Source organism: Heptranchias perlo, chromosome 10 (assembly GCF_035084215.1).
Source record: "Heptranchias perlo isolate sHepPer1 chromosome 10, sHepPer1.hap1, whole genome shotgun sequence".
NCBI classification, from domain to species: domain Eukaryota; kingdom Metazoa; phylum Chordata; class Chondrichthyes; order Hexanchiformes; family Hexanchidae; genus Heptranchias; species Heptranchias perlo.
Window position 1 is genome coordinate 36,458,582 of NC_090334.1, and position 19,337 is coordinate 36,477,918.

General features: G+C 36.6%; 1 protein-coding gene across 1 annotated transcript; it reads left to right on the plus strand.

Moving 5' to 3' along the window:
• Positions 1-497: 497 nt before the first annotated feature.
• Positions 498-3,041, plus strand: nkx2.1 (NK2 homeobox 1). The gene is made up of 2 exons (XM_067991001.1): positions 498-933; positions 1,927-3,041. Exons 1-2 carry the CDS (start codon positions 555-557, stop codon positions 2,595-2,597), a joined length of 1,050 nt encoding a protein of 349 aa, XP_067847102.1. The 5' UTR covers positions 498-554; the 3' UTR covers positions 2,598-3,041.
• The last annotated feature ends 16,296 nt before the right edge of the window (positions 3,042-19,337 follow it).

Here is a 19,337-nt window from a genome sequence, read left to right on the forward strand (position 1 = left end):
ATTCCTAGGTAGCAAGTGCACTTTTACATTACTTAAGTATAATTTAACCATACTGAAAACACGACCTAAAAGTGCAATTATCCCCTGGCTTTATCAATGATATCAAAAGTCAGAGTTAAACACTGACCTTCCCGTAAACCAAACATAACCACTGATAATACAATGAAACCTTATTGCACATCTTTTATAGATAATGCATTGAATCAATGGGTACCTTCTAATATTCTGTTATTTAATATTTCACAAAAAGTAAAATATGTTGGCAAGGTAAACTCGAAAGTATTTACCTTGCCATCAGCATGTTACCTAATTATCTTAGCAAGATGTTGAGCTCTATTGTTTGCTCGTTTGCGCCCATGCCCCGCCTCTCCTGTCTGTCTAAAACCTGGCGCCTGGCTACAACAAACAAAAGCTAGGCGCTCGCAGGTCTATAGCCTCGACTTAATACAATTAAGGCGGACTTCAATCACTCTCTTACGTGTACGTCCACAAGATCGGCGCTAACATAACACTGTTTATCCGTTCAGCAAATTTGCCTACTTCGCTGCTGAACCATGTCGATGAGCCCCAAGCATACTACGCCCTTCTCAGTTTCAGATATTTTGAGCCCCATCGAGGAGAGCTACAAGAAAGTTGGCATGGACGCAGCGGGTAACCTCGGAGCTCACTTGACAACTTACCGGCAGCAACAGGTCTCCCAGCCGGGCATGCAACAGCACCCAATCGGACATAATACGTCGGTGCCTGCGGCGACCTACCACATGTCACACGGGGTCCCCCAGCTTTCACACGCTGCTATGGGAGGCTACTGCAACGGCAATATTAGCAATATTGGCAACATGGGCGAGCTTCCTGCTTACCAAGATACCATGAGGAACAGTGCAAGTGCGACAGGCTGGTACGGCACGAATCCGGATCCACGCTTTTCATCCAGTAAGTGGAATAATTAGTTTCTAATAAACAGGATTAGTTAAGCAATAAGCTATTCAAACTGTAAAAATACTTCAAGTATTCAAAATTTGTTGAGATTATGAAAATGGCGTTCAAAAATCAGTATTTCCAATGTCATGTTTTTCTAATTCATACGTTTTACGTGTTTTGATTTTTCATTGAGATCGGAACAAGCAAAATGATTTACCTTGCCATCATAGATGACACAACTAGTTCGCAGTTGTAGTTCAAATACCTTAGTTTTAGTTCACATGCTTTTTCTTGTGTCGCAAGTCGGTATGTTTTGTGGTGTAAATATATAGACAGCGTAAGTGATCCTATCCGTATATAGTACAAACATTTCTCGCAACTCAAGACACTTGTGTTTCAAGTACTGTACTAACGTGGCCAGATTAAAGTGTGTAAACGTTTAAACCACGCATTAGCAATGTGGGAATTATGTTGGAAAGGTATATTTGCCCAGTGCACAGGGAAGCAGTGTTGTTAGCTTTATTGATAAATGTTTTACAATGTTTAAATACACCCATTGCACTGTCCTAAAGTTATATAAATATTATTCTTTGAAAACCGCAACAGCATTTCTAAACAAATGAAAAATATACAGCCCTGTGTAGTTTATTCAGCAAAACTATCCTTTAAATATAAAAATTACATACTTTTTAACCTAAACCTTTTTGTAATATCCAGTGTTTTAAAGTGGCTAAAATTCCTAATCGTTTGTAAATAAGTATAGAAACCTGTTCCATTTAAAGCTGCTAAATGGAAACAGAGCACTCAAAATTTACTGCATAGAAAGAAAAATCTTAATATGTTAATTTTAATGGTTAGCTTTATGAAACACCTCTTTGTGGTTTTGGATTTTTAAAAATTTGTGTTGGGATAAATATACCTATAGTATTTTAAAAAAATTATACTTACCGTGCGTTATTTGTAAAAGTCTTTGTCTAAGTGTATTCTTTTATCCCCACTCTCTAGTTTCCCGCTTCATGGCCCCGTCCTCAGGAATGAACATGGGCGGAATGAGCGCTTTGGGTTCTCTTGGAGACGTTGGCAAACCCATGGCTCCTCTCCATAGTACACCTAGGAGAAAACGCAGAGTGCTTTTCTCTCAAGCCCAGGTTTATGAGCTAGAGAGGCGCTTCAAACAGCAGAAATACCTCTCAGCCCCTGAAAGGGAACATTTGGCCAGTATGATCCATCTCACGCCCACTCAGGTGAAGATCTGGTTCCAGAACCACCGCTATAAGATGAAGCGGCAAGCCAAAGACAAGGCAGCTCAACAGCACATGCAGCAGGACAGCAGCACTTGCCAACAGCAGCAACAGTCTCCGAGAAGAGTAGCTGTACCTGTCCTGGTTAAAGATGGCAAACCATGCCAAGGAGGTGCCAATGCCCCAACCACGACCATGCAGACCCAACAACAGCAATCTACCAACACAGCAATCACAATAGCTACCAATGGCACTGCTCATGGCCCAAGCCAGCAAGCAAATAGCACAGGTCAGACATCGGAATTAGGACAAACCTCAGGAAGTCCTTCGTCTCTCCAAAGCCACGTCACCAGCTTGTCTCACCTAAACTCTTCTAGTTCTGATTATGGTACAGCCATGTCATGCTCTACCTTACTGTATGGTAGGACCTGGTGAACGATTCACTTGGCTTGTGTTTTAACACCATGCTGTATTGATTCATATCTGCTGTCTTTTGGTAAAGTGTTCCTGGTCCTAATTTGCGTAGATATGCATCAATATAGGAGGAGGCTCCGGCTGAAGTGATGGCAAAACGCTGTAAATGTCTTTTGTTTTGTAGACTTGGAATGCACATATTGCTGGCTGGACTTATAATATTACAGTGAAAAAGATTTCTCCATATGCAGACATAGACTGAACTTTACAGAACACAGATCTGTCCATATGTAAGATCTGTAAATATAACGTTTTTTGTGGGGGTCGTATAGAATGAAGCTTTCGAAATATAATACAGTGTTAACAAAAAATGTGACACCCAGTAATATTCTTTCCCCGGAAAGAGAAGAAATACATTAGGTTTATTTAACACGACTTGGCATTTTCTTAGTTTTTACTATGAAACTTAGGTGTATATTTCTGTAAAATGCACATGTCTGGAACGAATTTATAGTTTTTAGTAATTTGTATATTATGCTGTAAAAATGTTTTCATGATGGACTGAGCTTGTACAGTATTTGATAGTTTGTTCGTTATTGCCGGCGTAAGAAAATCGTTTTTGTTGTAACTTAAATAGATAATTGGTATAAATATAGTTCTGAGAGCTTCTAATAAATTATGAAACCCTAAACCGCAATACCCACAACTGTTTTATTGCATATCATTGTACATTTCCCTTAACTTTCACAATTGCTATTTGCCTATGCGTGTCGCGATTAGAACTCAACGCGTTGTATTTATAGCGAATTTATAGTTTCAAGTATATAAAATAGGTAAAGAGATCTACATAATGTTCCTGTTACCTCAAAAAGTAATTTCCAATTAGAAAAATCTCCCATTATTTTCCTGTTTTTTTTTTACGGCATAGGTAAAGACGCCTCGACACCCAAAGGCTCATGAAATGTTATATTAGATTTACCATTTACTAGAACACGTGGACAAACCAAATATTTTGTTATTCTCTTGTCTATCTTTTTTTTTGTATGGAGAGGCTAGCGTGTAATTTTACTGAGAAAATTATGATTCAAGTTTAGTGCATTTTTTAAAAATGAAGGCTATTTCTGATGTAAATTAATTATAACCCAATACAATGCTTACATTCTAAATACAGACGGAATGCTCTGTTCGGTTACTGGCGCTGTTGATAACCAACAGTTCAAAGTCCACAAATGTCAAACGTTAGAAGGTTCAATTTGTGGATTGACCGTAAACTGCAGAATCGAACCGAGTAATGATCTAAACACTTAGAGCGCTTCTCCGATATTTATTTTGAATTAATTCCACAGAGTGAATTAAAGTTAAAGTAGTTAATGAGGCCAAAGTGCATTTCAATTAGAGCGATCAAGTATGATTTCTCCATGGAAGACACTGTTTGTTTTGGCATTAAGGAAATCTCAGTTGTTTGCTGTAGGCAAAAGGCAAAGATCTACGTGTTGCTCGGCCAGCTCGGGCCGATTTAAAACTAAGCTCGCAAAAATGTGTGTGTTTTTAGTGACCGTATGCACGTATTTCAACGCTAATTAAACATTCGCAAATTACGTGATCCAGTTATCTTTCATATTTTTATTTATTTTTATTAACAGCGCTGGGATTCATTCTTAGCAAGACAAGAGATTGATAGGTAACTGATTCGGTCAGCCATCCTCACAGTTGAATACTTCGAATACCAAATTTGCGTCATTCAAAAAGATTCAAAATTCTAATAATTTTATGTATCGGAATTGGAAATATAGCGATTAGAATGAAGGAGCGATGCCATTGAAGAGCCCATGGAAATGGAATGGTCAACATAACTCGTGGATTTGAATTCGAACGTTATATTTGATTTTTCAGCCTGTGGCAGGATGGAGTTTGTTCAGTGTTAAAAGGTCAGATACACTTTCGCATTAAAGATAAACTCTCTGTTTATGACGTGAATCGTTTCGTGTTTGATTATTAACAAACACCAAAGTCAGAAGTTTTAGTAAAAAACGAAGCGCTCTTTCACTGACCATCGCAACAGTGGTGATCGATGTTTACAACAAAATTAACAATGCAGTTGATATGTGCCTTTTAAACAACAAAAGATCAAACATTTCGAAGGTCCGTTTTGATGAAACACACTTTGAGTTATTTGTTGAACATAGGCTTACATATTTATTTCGGAGATTTTTTAGAACCTTAATTTTTGATGTTACAGTCTCACTGAAATAAACTTAACTGTCACGACTAAAGAAGGCATTCATCGTCTTTCAAATTTACTTATTAGCAACCTCCCTTTATAAGTTCAGCCCCATACTATTTAAGTGCAACACTTAAAGAAAAAGTATTTTAAACTGACGCTTACATTTTTGCATCATTATAATGCTGAGAAAAATTGTGCAAACTCCTTTTAAATTGCACACTTTAAAAATATTTCTAGGATTCATGCTCGATGCGTTCCGCCGAGAAGACCCCAAAGACGAATGTCATTATTTTTATGAGTCATATATAAATCTCTGTTACAAGTGAAAGCGCCTTCTTCAAGAGGTAGCTCAGGCCTAGGCCCTTCAGCAGATGGTATTCACAAACAAAGTAGAGTTAAGGGGTAAACACTAAAGGCTCCTCTCTCCCAGGAAATGCTGTAAGGGGAGGTATATACAGCATTCCGATTGTTAAATACTTATGTATACATTCAGTCGATTTACAGCTTTTTAAATGCCATTATTATTTTGTTTTAACCGAAGTGTTCCACGTTGATGTATGCATAAAGATGTACCTGATCTGGGAGCTGCTTAAATTAAGCTCTTCAGCTCGTTTAGAGATTTTCGGTTGTCTGGGTACCGAGGAATGATCTCAGAAAAATGAAGCTATCAGGTAGGTCAAAGCGGTTCCATCAGTGTTTGTTAAAAAGGTGTGCCAAACACGCTCAATTAATACATGTAGTGTTTATGGAAAGGGATGGGGCTATAATGCGTTTCAAATTTTCACCCTTTTTTTCGTTTGTAACAAATGAAGAATTTGCAATAAAAGTATTAATAATGTATTTCTAAAGATTTGGTATTAATTTATGTGGTGACATGCAAGCCTTGTTTCTACGCCCAAGGTAAGCAGTAATAAAAAAAAGTAAATATAAGCAGTCAGATGGATGACAAGTGATGTTTGACGTTGTGTAGTTTAATGTTCTATGAAGTAGAGTTGGAACTAAATCCATAGGTGTTTCCAAAATTGTCCTTCGTTACTTCTGTCCAAAAACAGACATTCAATAATGTTCTGGGGTCGGCTGAATGTAATTCTTTAGTCACGGGATATCATTGTTAACGGTAGGAATATAATTGATATATTTCATAGCCATGCATGAACTTATATTCAGATAAGTACAAACTTGTATTCACAAACGTTCCGTATAGCGTTCTGAATTGTATTTTTGCTTAAGTCGACAAATACATTTCTTATAAAAGAGGCATTGTATTCATTACGGCCCAGAGCAATACTTAAAGAAAATCTCTTCTATTTCTAGTCATAATGAAAATACACACAACATGTACCAGTTGTTTTAAAATAATATTTTGTGTTAACAAAGATTACCCAAGTAGAAGATTAGAGGTAAAACAATACAAAATATCCATTGGTGTGGCGCACAATTTCACAGACACTTTAAAAAGAGACCGAAAGGTACAGAAAACAAATGTGGAAAGTATTTATACAATTGGAATAAATTGCTTTTTCTATATACCTATAGAACATTACAATGAAGGAACAAAACTGCAATACATCTGTACTCATCATCAGTATAGTCCAGGTGCAGAAATAAATGTTAAATCAAATTTACACCTTTTGCAGTTATTCTACAGCAGTCCCCATTTACTCGTAACTAAAGATTTGAAAATTACATTACCCTCAAGTACTTTCTTTGTAACTCTGCTTCTGGAATATTATGATTCCGATTCTTATTAGTTCTACAAGATCACGAAATGTTCTTGCACTTTTTCTGTTGCCAAAGGAATGTTCTGAAGTGGTGCAGTCCTTTTAGTTTTGTTACTGAGCTAATAATCATAGATTCAGAAAGAAAACTATTATCCATCACTATAGCCGACTGACGTCTCCCCAGAGTATGATATCCGGGTAATGATTTTTTCTTATTTAAGAAAGTTGACAGCTATAATTATTTTTATTTATATTTTAGTTTATAGTTTTGCAGCTTCACGCTTAATGCGAGAGCACATATCTAAACATTCTTAAATTAAGATTTTAAATAATTTTAAATCGTAACTTTAGCATAAAACGATTGTTCATTTTTGCACGATAAAGAATAATTTTACATTTACATTGCGAATTTTTGTAGTTTACAACAACCATTATCGAAGTCAGCAAACATCCGGCTGATACAGATTAATTGGAATTTAAAATATCCATAACAAAAATTGTAATGCCCGCAGTATAATCTTGTCGATTGAATAACTTTCCAAATGCAATTTTGAAAATAAAGCAGATAGGCCACTAATGTCTTGACAGGCTTATCAAGCAGAAACGTGTTATCTATGGGCAATGTCGTACATTATCTTTAATGATGGGGTTTACCTAGAAAATTCAAACAAATATTAGATTCGAGTTTAATCTGATCCTGCTATTTATATTGTTCTAACATATATTAAGACATGTATAAAAATTGCAATGTATTAAGTGACCTCCAAATTATGTTTTCATTCAGGGGAAGGGTAATTCTGTATATGTCATTCGATTTTGAATTAACATATTATGGTAGTTATTCTCCAGGTAATTGTTTCATGATTGCATTTATAATAACGGATATAGTAAAACGGAACTCTGACGAAAATCCGGCTATTTGAAGGAGACGAGAATTAATCTGTTAACAAGATTTTGTAAGAAAATGTAGCAAAACAGTAATATGATACAGTTAACTTCACTATAACTAGGCATTAGGTGAATAGAAATGAAGCTAAATCTTTACATTTGCTGTTTCTAATCTGTTCATTTAAGAAATAAACACAAAATTTTGGGTACAATTGCAAGATTGTTCCATTGGGGTTATGTTCTAAACCAAGCGAGGCGAAATAGCCAGTTTTCATAGCTTTGCAAAGAGGGAACTAATGTTAAAACAGCCTTACGTTAAGGCAGTGATAACGAAACTAATAAACGCAAATCACAGAGCATTGGTGCGCCAGTGTTCCCGTATGACCTGGAAACGAAACACCGATTATAAATTGACGATCTACTAGACAGTGTGAAAACAGACTTGAAAGAACCCGGTTTGATTCTGAGTATTTGTGAAGCCATTAACTGTTGACAATTTTTCTTTGGTCGTACAAGTGATTTTAGTACACAAGTGTGTGTAAAATTAGATATTAAAAATTTGCTGGTCTCACTTATCATGGCCCAACGATCAGTTGGGTTGGGGGTTGGGAGGTTGTAACCCCGTTGATATCAGTTATTGCTGATTGATGTTAAGTATCCGGTATGAAGGTGACGTCTTGTCATCGGTGTTTTTTAAAATAATTTTCATTCCATTTGACTCATGAAACGAGAGCATCGACCAATTTAAACACCTTGCTACAAATATTGGAAGTGTCTGGCACTTTCAGAAGCAATTTATTATTTAAAAATGATTATTGAGGAAATTCCTGCTCCAAAATATATTGTACACGGCACCCTCGATAGCTTTGATCAAAGTATGTTCAAATGAAACGGAATTGCCGTGTTAGTAAATGCTGCAGCAGCTATAATTACAATTTCCGACTTTATAAATTTACCATTTCTTATAATAGAAAGAAAGAACATATTTTAGAAAGCAATGTAAATATATTAATGGAAGTTAGTGTGTTGTTTTCACATTTCAAATACAAATTGAAAAAAATGAGGCAAGTGCTTATTGTTTTGTCTGGATGTTTATTTATCGTTTATAGAGCGATTAATAGGCAAGCACAGGGAATTGTTTTAAGTATTTTTATATCAGGTTGTCTTCGTAGGATAGGATCTGACATTAATTGGGTTCAATATTAATGTTCCAACTTTGATCACTTTATATTTGGAAATTCGCAAAGAATTTTAATGAATGCGTGATTAGTTATTTTAATAATAAAATGGTAAACTGTGGTCCAATTGTATCTTTCTCCAATACCGCAACTCTGCAAAGCTAAGTAACAGTAACTGGCAGATATAGCCTTTTAAAAGCACGGATTTATTTCTCTGGTACTGCACATAACTCTATCAGCAGATAAAATGTTCGGGTACAATCAATGGTAGTCTAATTTGTATAAAGATTGCAGCAGTGACAAACAACTCAAATCTCATGATTTCTCATTTTTCCCCGCGGAGACATATCGCTCCCATTTGTTCACTTCAATAAGGCGATTCTATGCAAGTCATTGAAGCTATTGTTGGAAAAATCAGTAGCAAGACCCAGACAAGGAAGAGCACCACTCTCTGGGTTCTGTTTGGGCAATTTACAATGGCAACGTAATTATCTAGCAGAGACACTCACAAATGGCAAAAGTTGGAAAATAGATCGACCCCACTCAGATAAGAAGGCCCGGTTGCACAGGTCTTCAGCCAGCTTCTTTTCAGTGCGGGTTTTCAGAAGACTGCAACGGCTGATTCGGATTCAGCACACATAATCAGTTTGTGTCTTATTTCCATTTGAAAACAGGCACATTTGCAATCATGAAAGCTCTGGATGGTGAATGATTCAGAATGAATACAGAATAGAAAGTCGTGATAGACGTTGGGAACATATACTTAAGGTTTTATAACTAAAAATATTCACATGCCTATCTCCTGCCATTAGGGCGATAATATAGCAACCTTATTATGAATTTCGTTTTGTAATACGTGTTTCTAGAGATTAGTTGTTTACCCACGGGTACCAAATCTAGCCTTACGGCTCATAAGACTATTTTTTGCACATAACCATTGTACCTCAACATTGTTATTTTCATAGCTGCAGTCTCCAAATGGTTAATAGCAACTGCAGTTCCAATTGCGGAGTATGTTGACTATTGTCTAAATCCAGGTTTACTAGGATGGACTAGTCCTTCATTATACCTGTTAACGTAATTCAATTTAAAGTAACTGGTTAACATACTTAACGTTGTAATAGCTTGTAGGGCACACTGCGTTCATTATTTTAATTAAAATGAAACGCTGATTCAATATATGATTGCTCGTTAATATTTAAAAATTATATGAATAGATTGGACAAAACAAAAAAAGACTTTTAGTTTGAGCAACCATATTTTACACATCTGGGGCATCACTCTTTGCGCAGCACATGAGAAACTTTTACCTTGAAGTGTGAATTGACGAATATGTTCCATTTCCTGCAGCACAAAACTGGACGACTTGTATTGCGTTTTTAATTACAGTCATCTAAAAACAAGGTTGAAACAAATATCAGGCATTTAAAAAATATCTACACATTTGGTAACGTTTAGTCTTCGTGGCACAGTTACCCACTACATGTTTTTTGTATTATTTAATTGTATCCGTGTCTGCCGAAGTTTTTAGATGTTTCAAATGTTTACTGTACAAACCAAACAATTGTTCTTTAAAGTGTTATGTTTTAACGGATATTATCACTACAACGAATGCCATAAGCAGCTAAAATATATTTATTTATTTGGGCGGGGGTGGGGTGGGGGGGGGTGGGGAGGAGTTGTGGGAATTAGTAAACGTTTAAACTACTTTTCCTTTTCTTTCGTTTCTAAAGAAATTGATAGCATGAAAAAAGGAAAAAAATACTTTTCAGCTTTTTAGTACTTTCGCTTTCGAACTATATCTAGTGGTTATCTAAATTTCTGACCATTGACCCTGCATGGCCAGCTATAGCGGCCCTTTTAGGAAATGTATAGAAACAGACTAACAACATTGTCACCAAACAGGCACAACATCAAAATTATTGCCAATTAATATTTTCAAAAAAAATGTGAGTACGTTCAGAACGCAATAATTGAGAATAGTTAGTATACTATTTAACCGTATTCAGCATGCGTTCAAGTGCAGACATAATACATTCTTATAAGGGCTTAGTGGAAATACATTTCGTACCTAAGCAAAATGGCAGCATTTATGAACCATTGCCAGTCACACTGAAGCAGTGATTTTGTCAGATCATTCTCCAACATGTACATAAACAGATCCAATTTCTATAATTTTCTAATGGAATCTAACAGCAGCCGATGATTGAGAAATGATTGCTTTTCCATTAGGCTTTAGCACATTTTTGCTCAAGCTTTGTAGAATGACCACGGATTATATTTGCATCTCTTTAGGCTCTCTGTGTGGTCTTTGTGGATTGCTTGTAACTGTTGGAAATTACTTGTGGGAAGCGTGCGTGCACTCATCTCTATCCCTTTAAAGACGGTGTGTAAAACTCAAGATGGTCAGCGGATATCTCGCATTTCTGGCTTTATACTTCAAATTTCATCCAAAAGCCAAAGCAATTAGATACTAACCTCATCGCAACGAAATTCAAGTTAAAATTCGTGCAAGTTGTTTATCGCTATCAATCGTCAAAAAGTTTTACAGAATTACAAAATGTGTTAAGAAAGTTTAATTAAAAGTGACTTTACTGCATCTTCTTGCGAGAATGATGAATACAAGGACAGCATTAGAAAAACACGAGTACATTCGCCACCAGATATTCGTTAATACTTTATTGAAATGCATGTCATCTGTTGGGTCTCCTTAAAAGATTTTAACGGTATCCTTACGTTATATTCTAGCTGGCTTACTGGGAAATCAATATTGGTTGTATCTTAAAACTGTGAATACAAACCAGATATCCTTTGTATATGTCTTAACCTTTGTCATAAAATCGGAGTTATTCTTTAATGAATTAAGTCAAATAGGAAATAAGGTAGTAATCCACTTCATTAATTGAAAAAAGGTGCTGAGATATTTGAAGGAGCTGGATTATATTAAAATATCCAATTTGAACATTTAATTCCTACTAGTTTTGCAGTGTGGGCAGAAAAGCAGCACACAACTCTACATTAAAAGTGACATTCGTAACCAACTTAAAGTGTAAGTGTTGAAGAATACAAGCATTTTGCAATAAACGTCTCAGTGATGTTGGCCACAAAGCAGCCTATATTTGAAACCATCCATGATATCAATTACTATACAGATCAATGCACACAAAAACGCTATTGAAATATATAGTTCTTTGGACGATCTGTTTATGAAATTTGCCACAGAACATATTTTGTCCAGCATTCTAATTCTATACGAAATTATACAAAGACTATATAATTTATTTGACGTTACTGTCACTAAATGGAAGGATTACCACTCTTAGCAGAAATTAACATTGAAGAGGCTTTGTAAGAGACTAATATATGTAAATATTGTGTTTTGTGCATTTTTTAATGGTCGGAATTTGAAATATTGGCACATAACAAGGAAACGGAAAATCTCTTTTGTTAACGTTAACATTTGAAATATTTTCCAAGTAATTAATACGCACATTATTTAATCGATTCAACTGCATAGTTCTATTTTCAGTTCGTGAACTTAAAATGACAACATACATAACAAGAAGGAGAATCAATTCAAAATTAATGCATTGCTTCCTTGACTGGAAGAATAATTAAAAAAGCGCTTGACACCGGTAATTTATTTACTTTAATATACGATTGATAATAAATCACTAAGATATAAACACTGAAATATATGCCTCAATATGTTTTACATTTTCCGTCCCATTTGTGTTTGAAATTCTTTAAGAATTTCAAGCCATGATCTTCAAAGTGCGACGTTGTAACATTTCTTACGTAAAGTGAAGAAAGCTAAATGATTATGATAGTCACAGCTACTGATGAACATTATTTTTAATTTTTGCTCATAAGTTGCAGTAAAAAAAACAATAATCAGGAATAATGCCTAAGCAACTTAAATATTTCAACTGTTCACTATTTTCCAATAAGTATATTAACCAGTTAATGGAAACAATTCATATTTCAATCGAATTCCACATACAGAATATACGATACAGGTGTTATCGACAGGACAGAACAAGTGATACGCTTATAAGAGGGTCTATTCAGGCCATGACGTGATGGTCTCCAATACCCACGTGTTTTCTGCTCTCGTTTACTTGTATCACTACCGTTGTGGTGATCAGGCACAAAAATCACAGTGTTATCTCCTGCTTTTCTCTTTTTGTCCTTTAGATCGGCTTTGAATGACAGATAGATTTCATCCTGGCATAAATAAGCCTCACTTTTTAAATTCATCGTTTCTGCATCCTCAATTGGAAATAAGCAATTTCGCCCCCGAATATGCTTTGCATGTTTCCGCTGCCTCTAGATCTTGCATTTGCTTGTTGTGGTGAATGTATCTTTTTGACTGTTTCAATTTTCGTAACGGTAGGACGCTGTTTGGTAACGGGATTAACATTTTAATTGTAGGAAAAGTCTAAAAGGAAAAGCGTGTGGATTTACTGATTACTGGAAGAGGTAACAAAGCAGAGACATTAATTCATCCTGTCCATTAATTACTAAATATGTAACTGAGCGCAATTATCAGTTTTATACATTATCGGAGTGTTTAATACAATACCGCTACTGTCCCTTTGTACACATCGAGTGCAAAAGTAGTGTGCGACATTGGTTACTGTAGCATTTTAAAATTAATTCCCAGGTTTCTAAAAGTAAATTTACCAGAACAAAATGTTATACGTATAACATTCTAGAATATAAAGACAACGCGGATTCTCTAGTAGTTCATCGGTTTTGTTTTGTACCCATCCCACAAGCAGGTCAATTGCCTTCGTTTTTTTGTGAATTGCGGGGTGACTACATCATTCTCGGGTCCATGTTAACACACACCTGTTATACCTTTTTAATTAGGTCAACATAACAAGAATAACCTATTAAATCAGTTTATATCTCAACAACTCTGAACATATGTAAAAGGATTGTTTTATTTTTGTATAACTGTAATCATTTTTATTTAAAGTCGCAAGTCATTGGTTTCAACAAGATTTGAAATAAATACTTAAGAAAAATATTACAACAAATTCTAAGCATTCCCCCTTTTGTATTTTGTATAGTGGAATACAAATAAGTGAGTTTGGAACAGCTTTAAAACAGGAAATTCACAAATAAAGGCGCAATACTGTAAAACCTTCCATGAACATACACGATAGTGAGACGTCATATACGTTAGACGTCATTTTATTAAACGGGGATATCCGCGTATGAATTACAGATATATCAATTTATTTACAAACGTATACATTTTTAAAACAACTATTGTATGATATCCCAAACAAGCAAACAGCTACTTTAGCATAAGTTCCAGAGTCGCGTTGACAAGTCCCTACCCAGCAGCAAAATTGCACCGTTTTCGATTCTAGAGCTGAAACAAAACATCTTACTTGATGTAATTTCATACGTCTTTAAAATTACGAAAATACAGACTTAAGATGTGTTTATAATCCAATTAAGGACATTCTCTCAAAGCACAAGAGATACAAGCATGTGTACGGAATGTCATGTTTCGATTTTCTGAAAATCAACAAATACATAAAGGATAAAGTGTATACCTGTTTTTACAGTACACATAGCTAGTTATACAACTTGCATGAAAACACAGTTTTTTAATACATCTGTAAAATTTGAAATTACAAAGCTAAAACTTATAAAATACTATTTAATATATATTTCAAATATTTAAGTATGTTCCAGAGAGCAATTGCTTGGATCAATACGTTTCCCCCTGTGCCTTGTCCGGTGTGACTGGATAGATGGAACATATTTTAATTAAGCTGAAGCCAATTGGAGTGAAACAAACTGGTGCGGAGAAAAGTGGGACGTTTCATGTAACAAGGCTATGAAAAATTGGGAAGGGGGAGGAGGTCAATTTTTAAAATTCACACCAATCATATATTGAATCGTGTGAGGAAATATTATGGTGAAATAAGGAAGGAGTACCAAATAAACAATACATATTATTGTAATTTGTAATTAAGGAACTTCTCAAATCCAGCCATTTACGAAGGTTGAAGTGGAGATATCGTTGCCCTCCATCTCCATTGCCTGTGCACTGCCGTTAGTTGCAGCCACAATACCCACAGAGCAGTGAATGTAGACGGAGCAGCCGTCCCACTCACTGCGACGCTTGCTCCCAGGTTCTACGCGGTAGTCACAGCAACAGCGCGTGGAGCCGCGAGATACTTGGTCACAGACTCCATGAGGCGCGATTCTTGCACTTTTTGTTGTTCAAGCCAAATCGCGGACATGTCAGCGGTTGTCATAGTGAGGAGGCTTCAAAAGCCCAGAAAAGGATCCAGCGACATGTACCTGAGTGCGAGGAAGAGGTGGCCGTTTTTATAAATCTTAACCTTTTTTTGACAAACGACCCACTTCAGCCTGGAAATAGAATTGCACACGATTGTGGATGCATTTACTCTGCATCCACTAGTTTGAGACCAAATACTTCAGTTCGGGTTCCAGGCAGGTAGAACTCTGCTTACGTTGCTTGGCTCTAGGAATTTTAACTGTCCTATTTAGGAGAACATTGAACCATGTAAGATTCTGAGGGGTCTTGACAGGGTAGATGCTGAGAGGTTGTTTCCCCTGGCTGGAGAGTCGAGAACTAGGGGGCACAGTCTCAGGATGAGGGGTTGGCCATTTAAGACTGAGATGAGAAGGAATTTCTTCACTCAGAGAGTTGTGAATCTTTGGAATTCTCTACCCCAGAGGGCTGTGGATGCTCAGTCCTTGAGTATATTCAAGGCTGAGATGGATAGATTTTTGGACTCTAAGGGAATCAAGGGATATGGGGATTGGGCAGGAAAGTGGAGTTGAGGTTGAAGATCAACCACAATCTGATTGAATGGCGGAGCTGGCTCGAGGGGCCGTATGGCCTACTCATATTCCTATTTCTTATGTTCTTATGTTAACGCTTTGTGCAGGCACAAGGCTGTCTTGAAAAGTCAGAAATTTAAATATTTAAAGAGTGAGGAGGAGGGCATCTCTGATCTCCAAACATTTCAATTAAGGCCTGACTTCAGAGAGTTCAACACACTTTGCAAACCAGATTTTGACATGGCACAGGATTTACACTCCATGCAGTGTAACTCTTTCAGGAATTCTCAGTCCACCATGCTGTGGAATCTGGTCAGGCTTTGACTCCAGATTTACTCACTGCCAGTTTTACATTGGTGTGATGCTCCAATCATTTCACACTGACACTAAATTTGCAGTATAAAGGCACCTTAAGTCAAGTTGAGCCTTTTGAGTTTAAAAAGTGGTAGTTGCAGAGTTACTCATTTTCTTGATATAGATAGTGATACCGCCTCTCATATTTACATAAATAACGAGTTATGAATATATTGAAAGTTGTTCTGTTATATCTAACAGCAGTGATGTCAAAATTGTGAAAGAGAGCACAAAATATATATTTACATAGATAGGGGACAGCAGATGAGGATTTTGTATAATATATATGAATACCTGTATTCTGCTGCCACAAATAAAAACTAGGTACAAGTTACATGAAGCTTTTCAGCTTCAGGTCAAACTTCATTCATGCTTGTTACACTATTAATTATATGATTTTGAATTTCACTTTCCAGTGGCTGAAGAATAGAACTACCCAAAATGGATCTAACAAGTGGTAAGCAACTTAAACTAGCTTTTAAAATAGGATTTAATATATTTGTCCTGTGCTGTAAATAGTCAAAAAAGCAATTAAAGGTACAAGGTATTGGCTAAAGCTCAGCTGTTTAATTATGTTGATACCCCTCAAGCTTCACCTTTGCATTTTAAGTTCTTAAAATCATTCAGTTATTATCTTGCATTGGGCTGCCAGCCATCTATTAACATTATCCTACATGTTTATTAAACTAGTGTAGAAATTCAAGTCACTTCCATTATGCAGGTATCTCTATGGAAGCTTACAAAATATGTTGCCATAATAATTCACTGCATGTATAAGTGCTTTCCTTAGAGTTGTAAGTTGTGCAGTCACTACAAATTTGATTCTCCCACAGAAGTAGCTTGTTGAAATTATGGTAAAATCATATTCTCCACAAGTGTTCTGGAAGCTCAATACTTGGATCATTCATGTGTAACATGCTTTAGTGTGTACATGGAAGTTATTTTCTTTCCATTGTTCAGTGATGTGGAGAAAAACTAAAGCATTATGATCATTTTAAAGTTTTTAATGAGGGTGGGATTTGGGAATATGTGTCAAGGCAATAATAACACGTTCTAAATTATGACGACACAATAGAATGTCCCTCAATATTCAATTTCATTAGATAACTGGGACTTTAAATAATGCAGTTATACCTCAATTACAAGTTTTGTCAGTGAGTGCTCTGCTTCATTATTCTATATTCAGGCAAAGTGGAGTTCTATGCTTATGTTCTTAAATGTATGCAGGGAGATTCATTAGTAAGCATCTGAATACCAGTAAAATTTTAATGTTAATAAACAGTCAATAACACAGTTAGTTCTTTTCTGACATTAGAAACTTAAAAGAGAAGAAAAGCCAAGTGTGACTACTTTTTATTCAAAATACCTCCCCTTAGACTTGGGCATGCTGATTAGTCAAAGCCAAAGGCAAAACACACCCAATCTCTCCAAAGAGGGAACTCTAGGTTCAACAATATGGAGCCACCTTGGCACAGGGACCCTCCAATGAAGAGATTCCGGTTACACTCAAAAAAGCATCATCAAGGTTTTCTTACATATGAAAGTACAAAAATGATGGGCAGGAAAAGACCATCTGGTACATCAAGCCTGCTCCACAAAGACGCGATGCCTGAAGCATCATGATTAGACACCCCCGACTGACCAGCAATATTCTACTGGTACTGGTGCCTTTTGGACTACATAGCCATATGAATAGTTTAAATAAAATGTAAAATCAAACTAAAATTTTCCTCCTAGGAGAGTGAAAGGGCTGCCAAAATTACGAAAGTATCCATAAATAAGCTTGACCCAATGCTCCCAGCCCCCTATATGAGGAATGGGCAAACCAAGACAAACTACATAGGAATGGCTATCATCAGCACCTTATTCTTTGGCAATGCCACACTCAGAGACATCCATGAATTGCTTAGAAGGTGGATTTGAGGAATGTGATGCTAACCTAGCTTGTTTATAGGTCAGTATGCATTCGTTTTGTGCATTGCTTTCCTGTGTCTATTACAAGTTTGCCCCTATGATTATTAACTATAATTCAGCACAGGAAACTTACTTTGTGGAAGCTAATCAGATTCAGGGGCAGAACTAGCTGAAGAATGGTAGAGGCATCTTTCACAAAGGATTAAAATCCCTAAGCCATTCAATTAGTATTTTAGCCAATTTGATAAAAGCCATGCTGTCTCCTGTAAGGGGTTCATGCTAGACCCCCAAGGCTAATGAATCTATAAAGAACCACTTGCTAATTCCTCATGGCCTGCAGGCAATTGGGAACAGTGTTGGGGAGGGGGTTTGACCAAGGGAGTGACAAACTGCCCATGGATGGGTTACTGGGCAAAAGTTTCAAATTTACACAGGAGTTTAGGACATGGGTTACTTAATGGCTTAATGTTCTCATTCCAGTGGCCCTTTCTCTAGATCTGACATAGACCACAGGAAGGAACTTTTGTGAGGTTTCCCATTTCTGCTCCTCATCGTTGTGGGGGTTTTGATTGACATACAGAAGCTATTGAGATCCATTCGCAAATAGACCAAGCTTATGTAGACTGGGAGCCAGTGGAAACCCTGAATAATACCCCAGTCATTGTCTTAATGGTCATTCTCCATGCTCTCTCCCAGATGTACCAGTTGGGAAATTTACTGCAAGGATATCGCCTATGCAGTCCAACAGCTCCAGGTTTTTTTTTATCATTCGTCAGGATATGGACATTGCTGGCAAGGCTGGCATTTATTGCCTTTGAGAAGGTGGTGGTGGGCCTTCTTGAACCGTTGCTGTATATGTGGTGAAAGTACTCCCACAATGCTGTTAGGTACGAAGTTCCAGGACTTTCAACCATTGACAATGAAGGAACGGCGATATATGTCCAAGTCAGGATGGTGTATAACTTGGAGGGGAACTTGGAGCTGATGGTGTTCCCATGCACCTGATGCCATTGTCCTTGGTGTGGGACTGGAGTCACATACAGGTCAGACTGGGTAAGGACGGGAGGCATAATTCCCTACAGGAACAAGAAAATCTGCCCCAGAACTTTCTGACCATTCTGCATCGTTGAACCTGTAGGGCAGAGCTTAAAACCCTTGAACATTGTGATTGAAACCCCATTGAATATTGTGAATTCAAAGTACCTGGACATTACATTTGGATATTACATTTGAAGGAAAGGGTTAACTTGCCCCTTTGAGCATTTGGACATTACATTTGAAGGAAATTTGAAGGACTGTGCCCCTTTTTGGACATTGTGAATTTAACTTGCTCCTTTGGACATTCAGACCTCAGTTTAAAACTGCAAATGTCCAGAAAAATTCAACATGCTTCGGTTTTCATTTAGAACTGATGAGAATGAAAGACAGAAGCCTTAAGAACCTTCTAGAAGCTTCTAGAAGGTTCAAACAACTTCAATTTTCAAAACTAATTTAGTTCTCACAACAATATAAAGATTCCCAAAAATAACTTTGTTTCTCATAACAATTAACTTGGAAAAACAGTGCTGAAATAACAAGAAATCCTTGGGAACGATAACTGCACCGGGATTCACACGGATAAGAAGACGCAGCAGGTTTCATATTT

Coding starts and splice junctions, on each gene's coding strand:
- nkx2.1 (XM_067991001.1), top strand. CDS start 555: ATGTCGATGAGCCCCAAGCATACTACGCCCTTCTCAGTTTCAGATATT. Junction 934..1,926: donor GGATCCACGCTTTTCATCCA/GTAAGTGGAATA, acceptor CCCACTCTCTAG/TTTCCCGCTTCATGGCCCCG.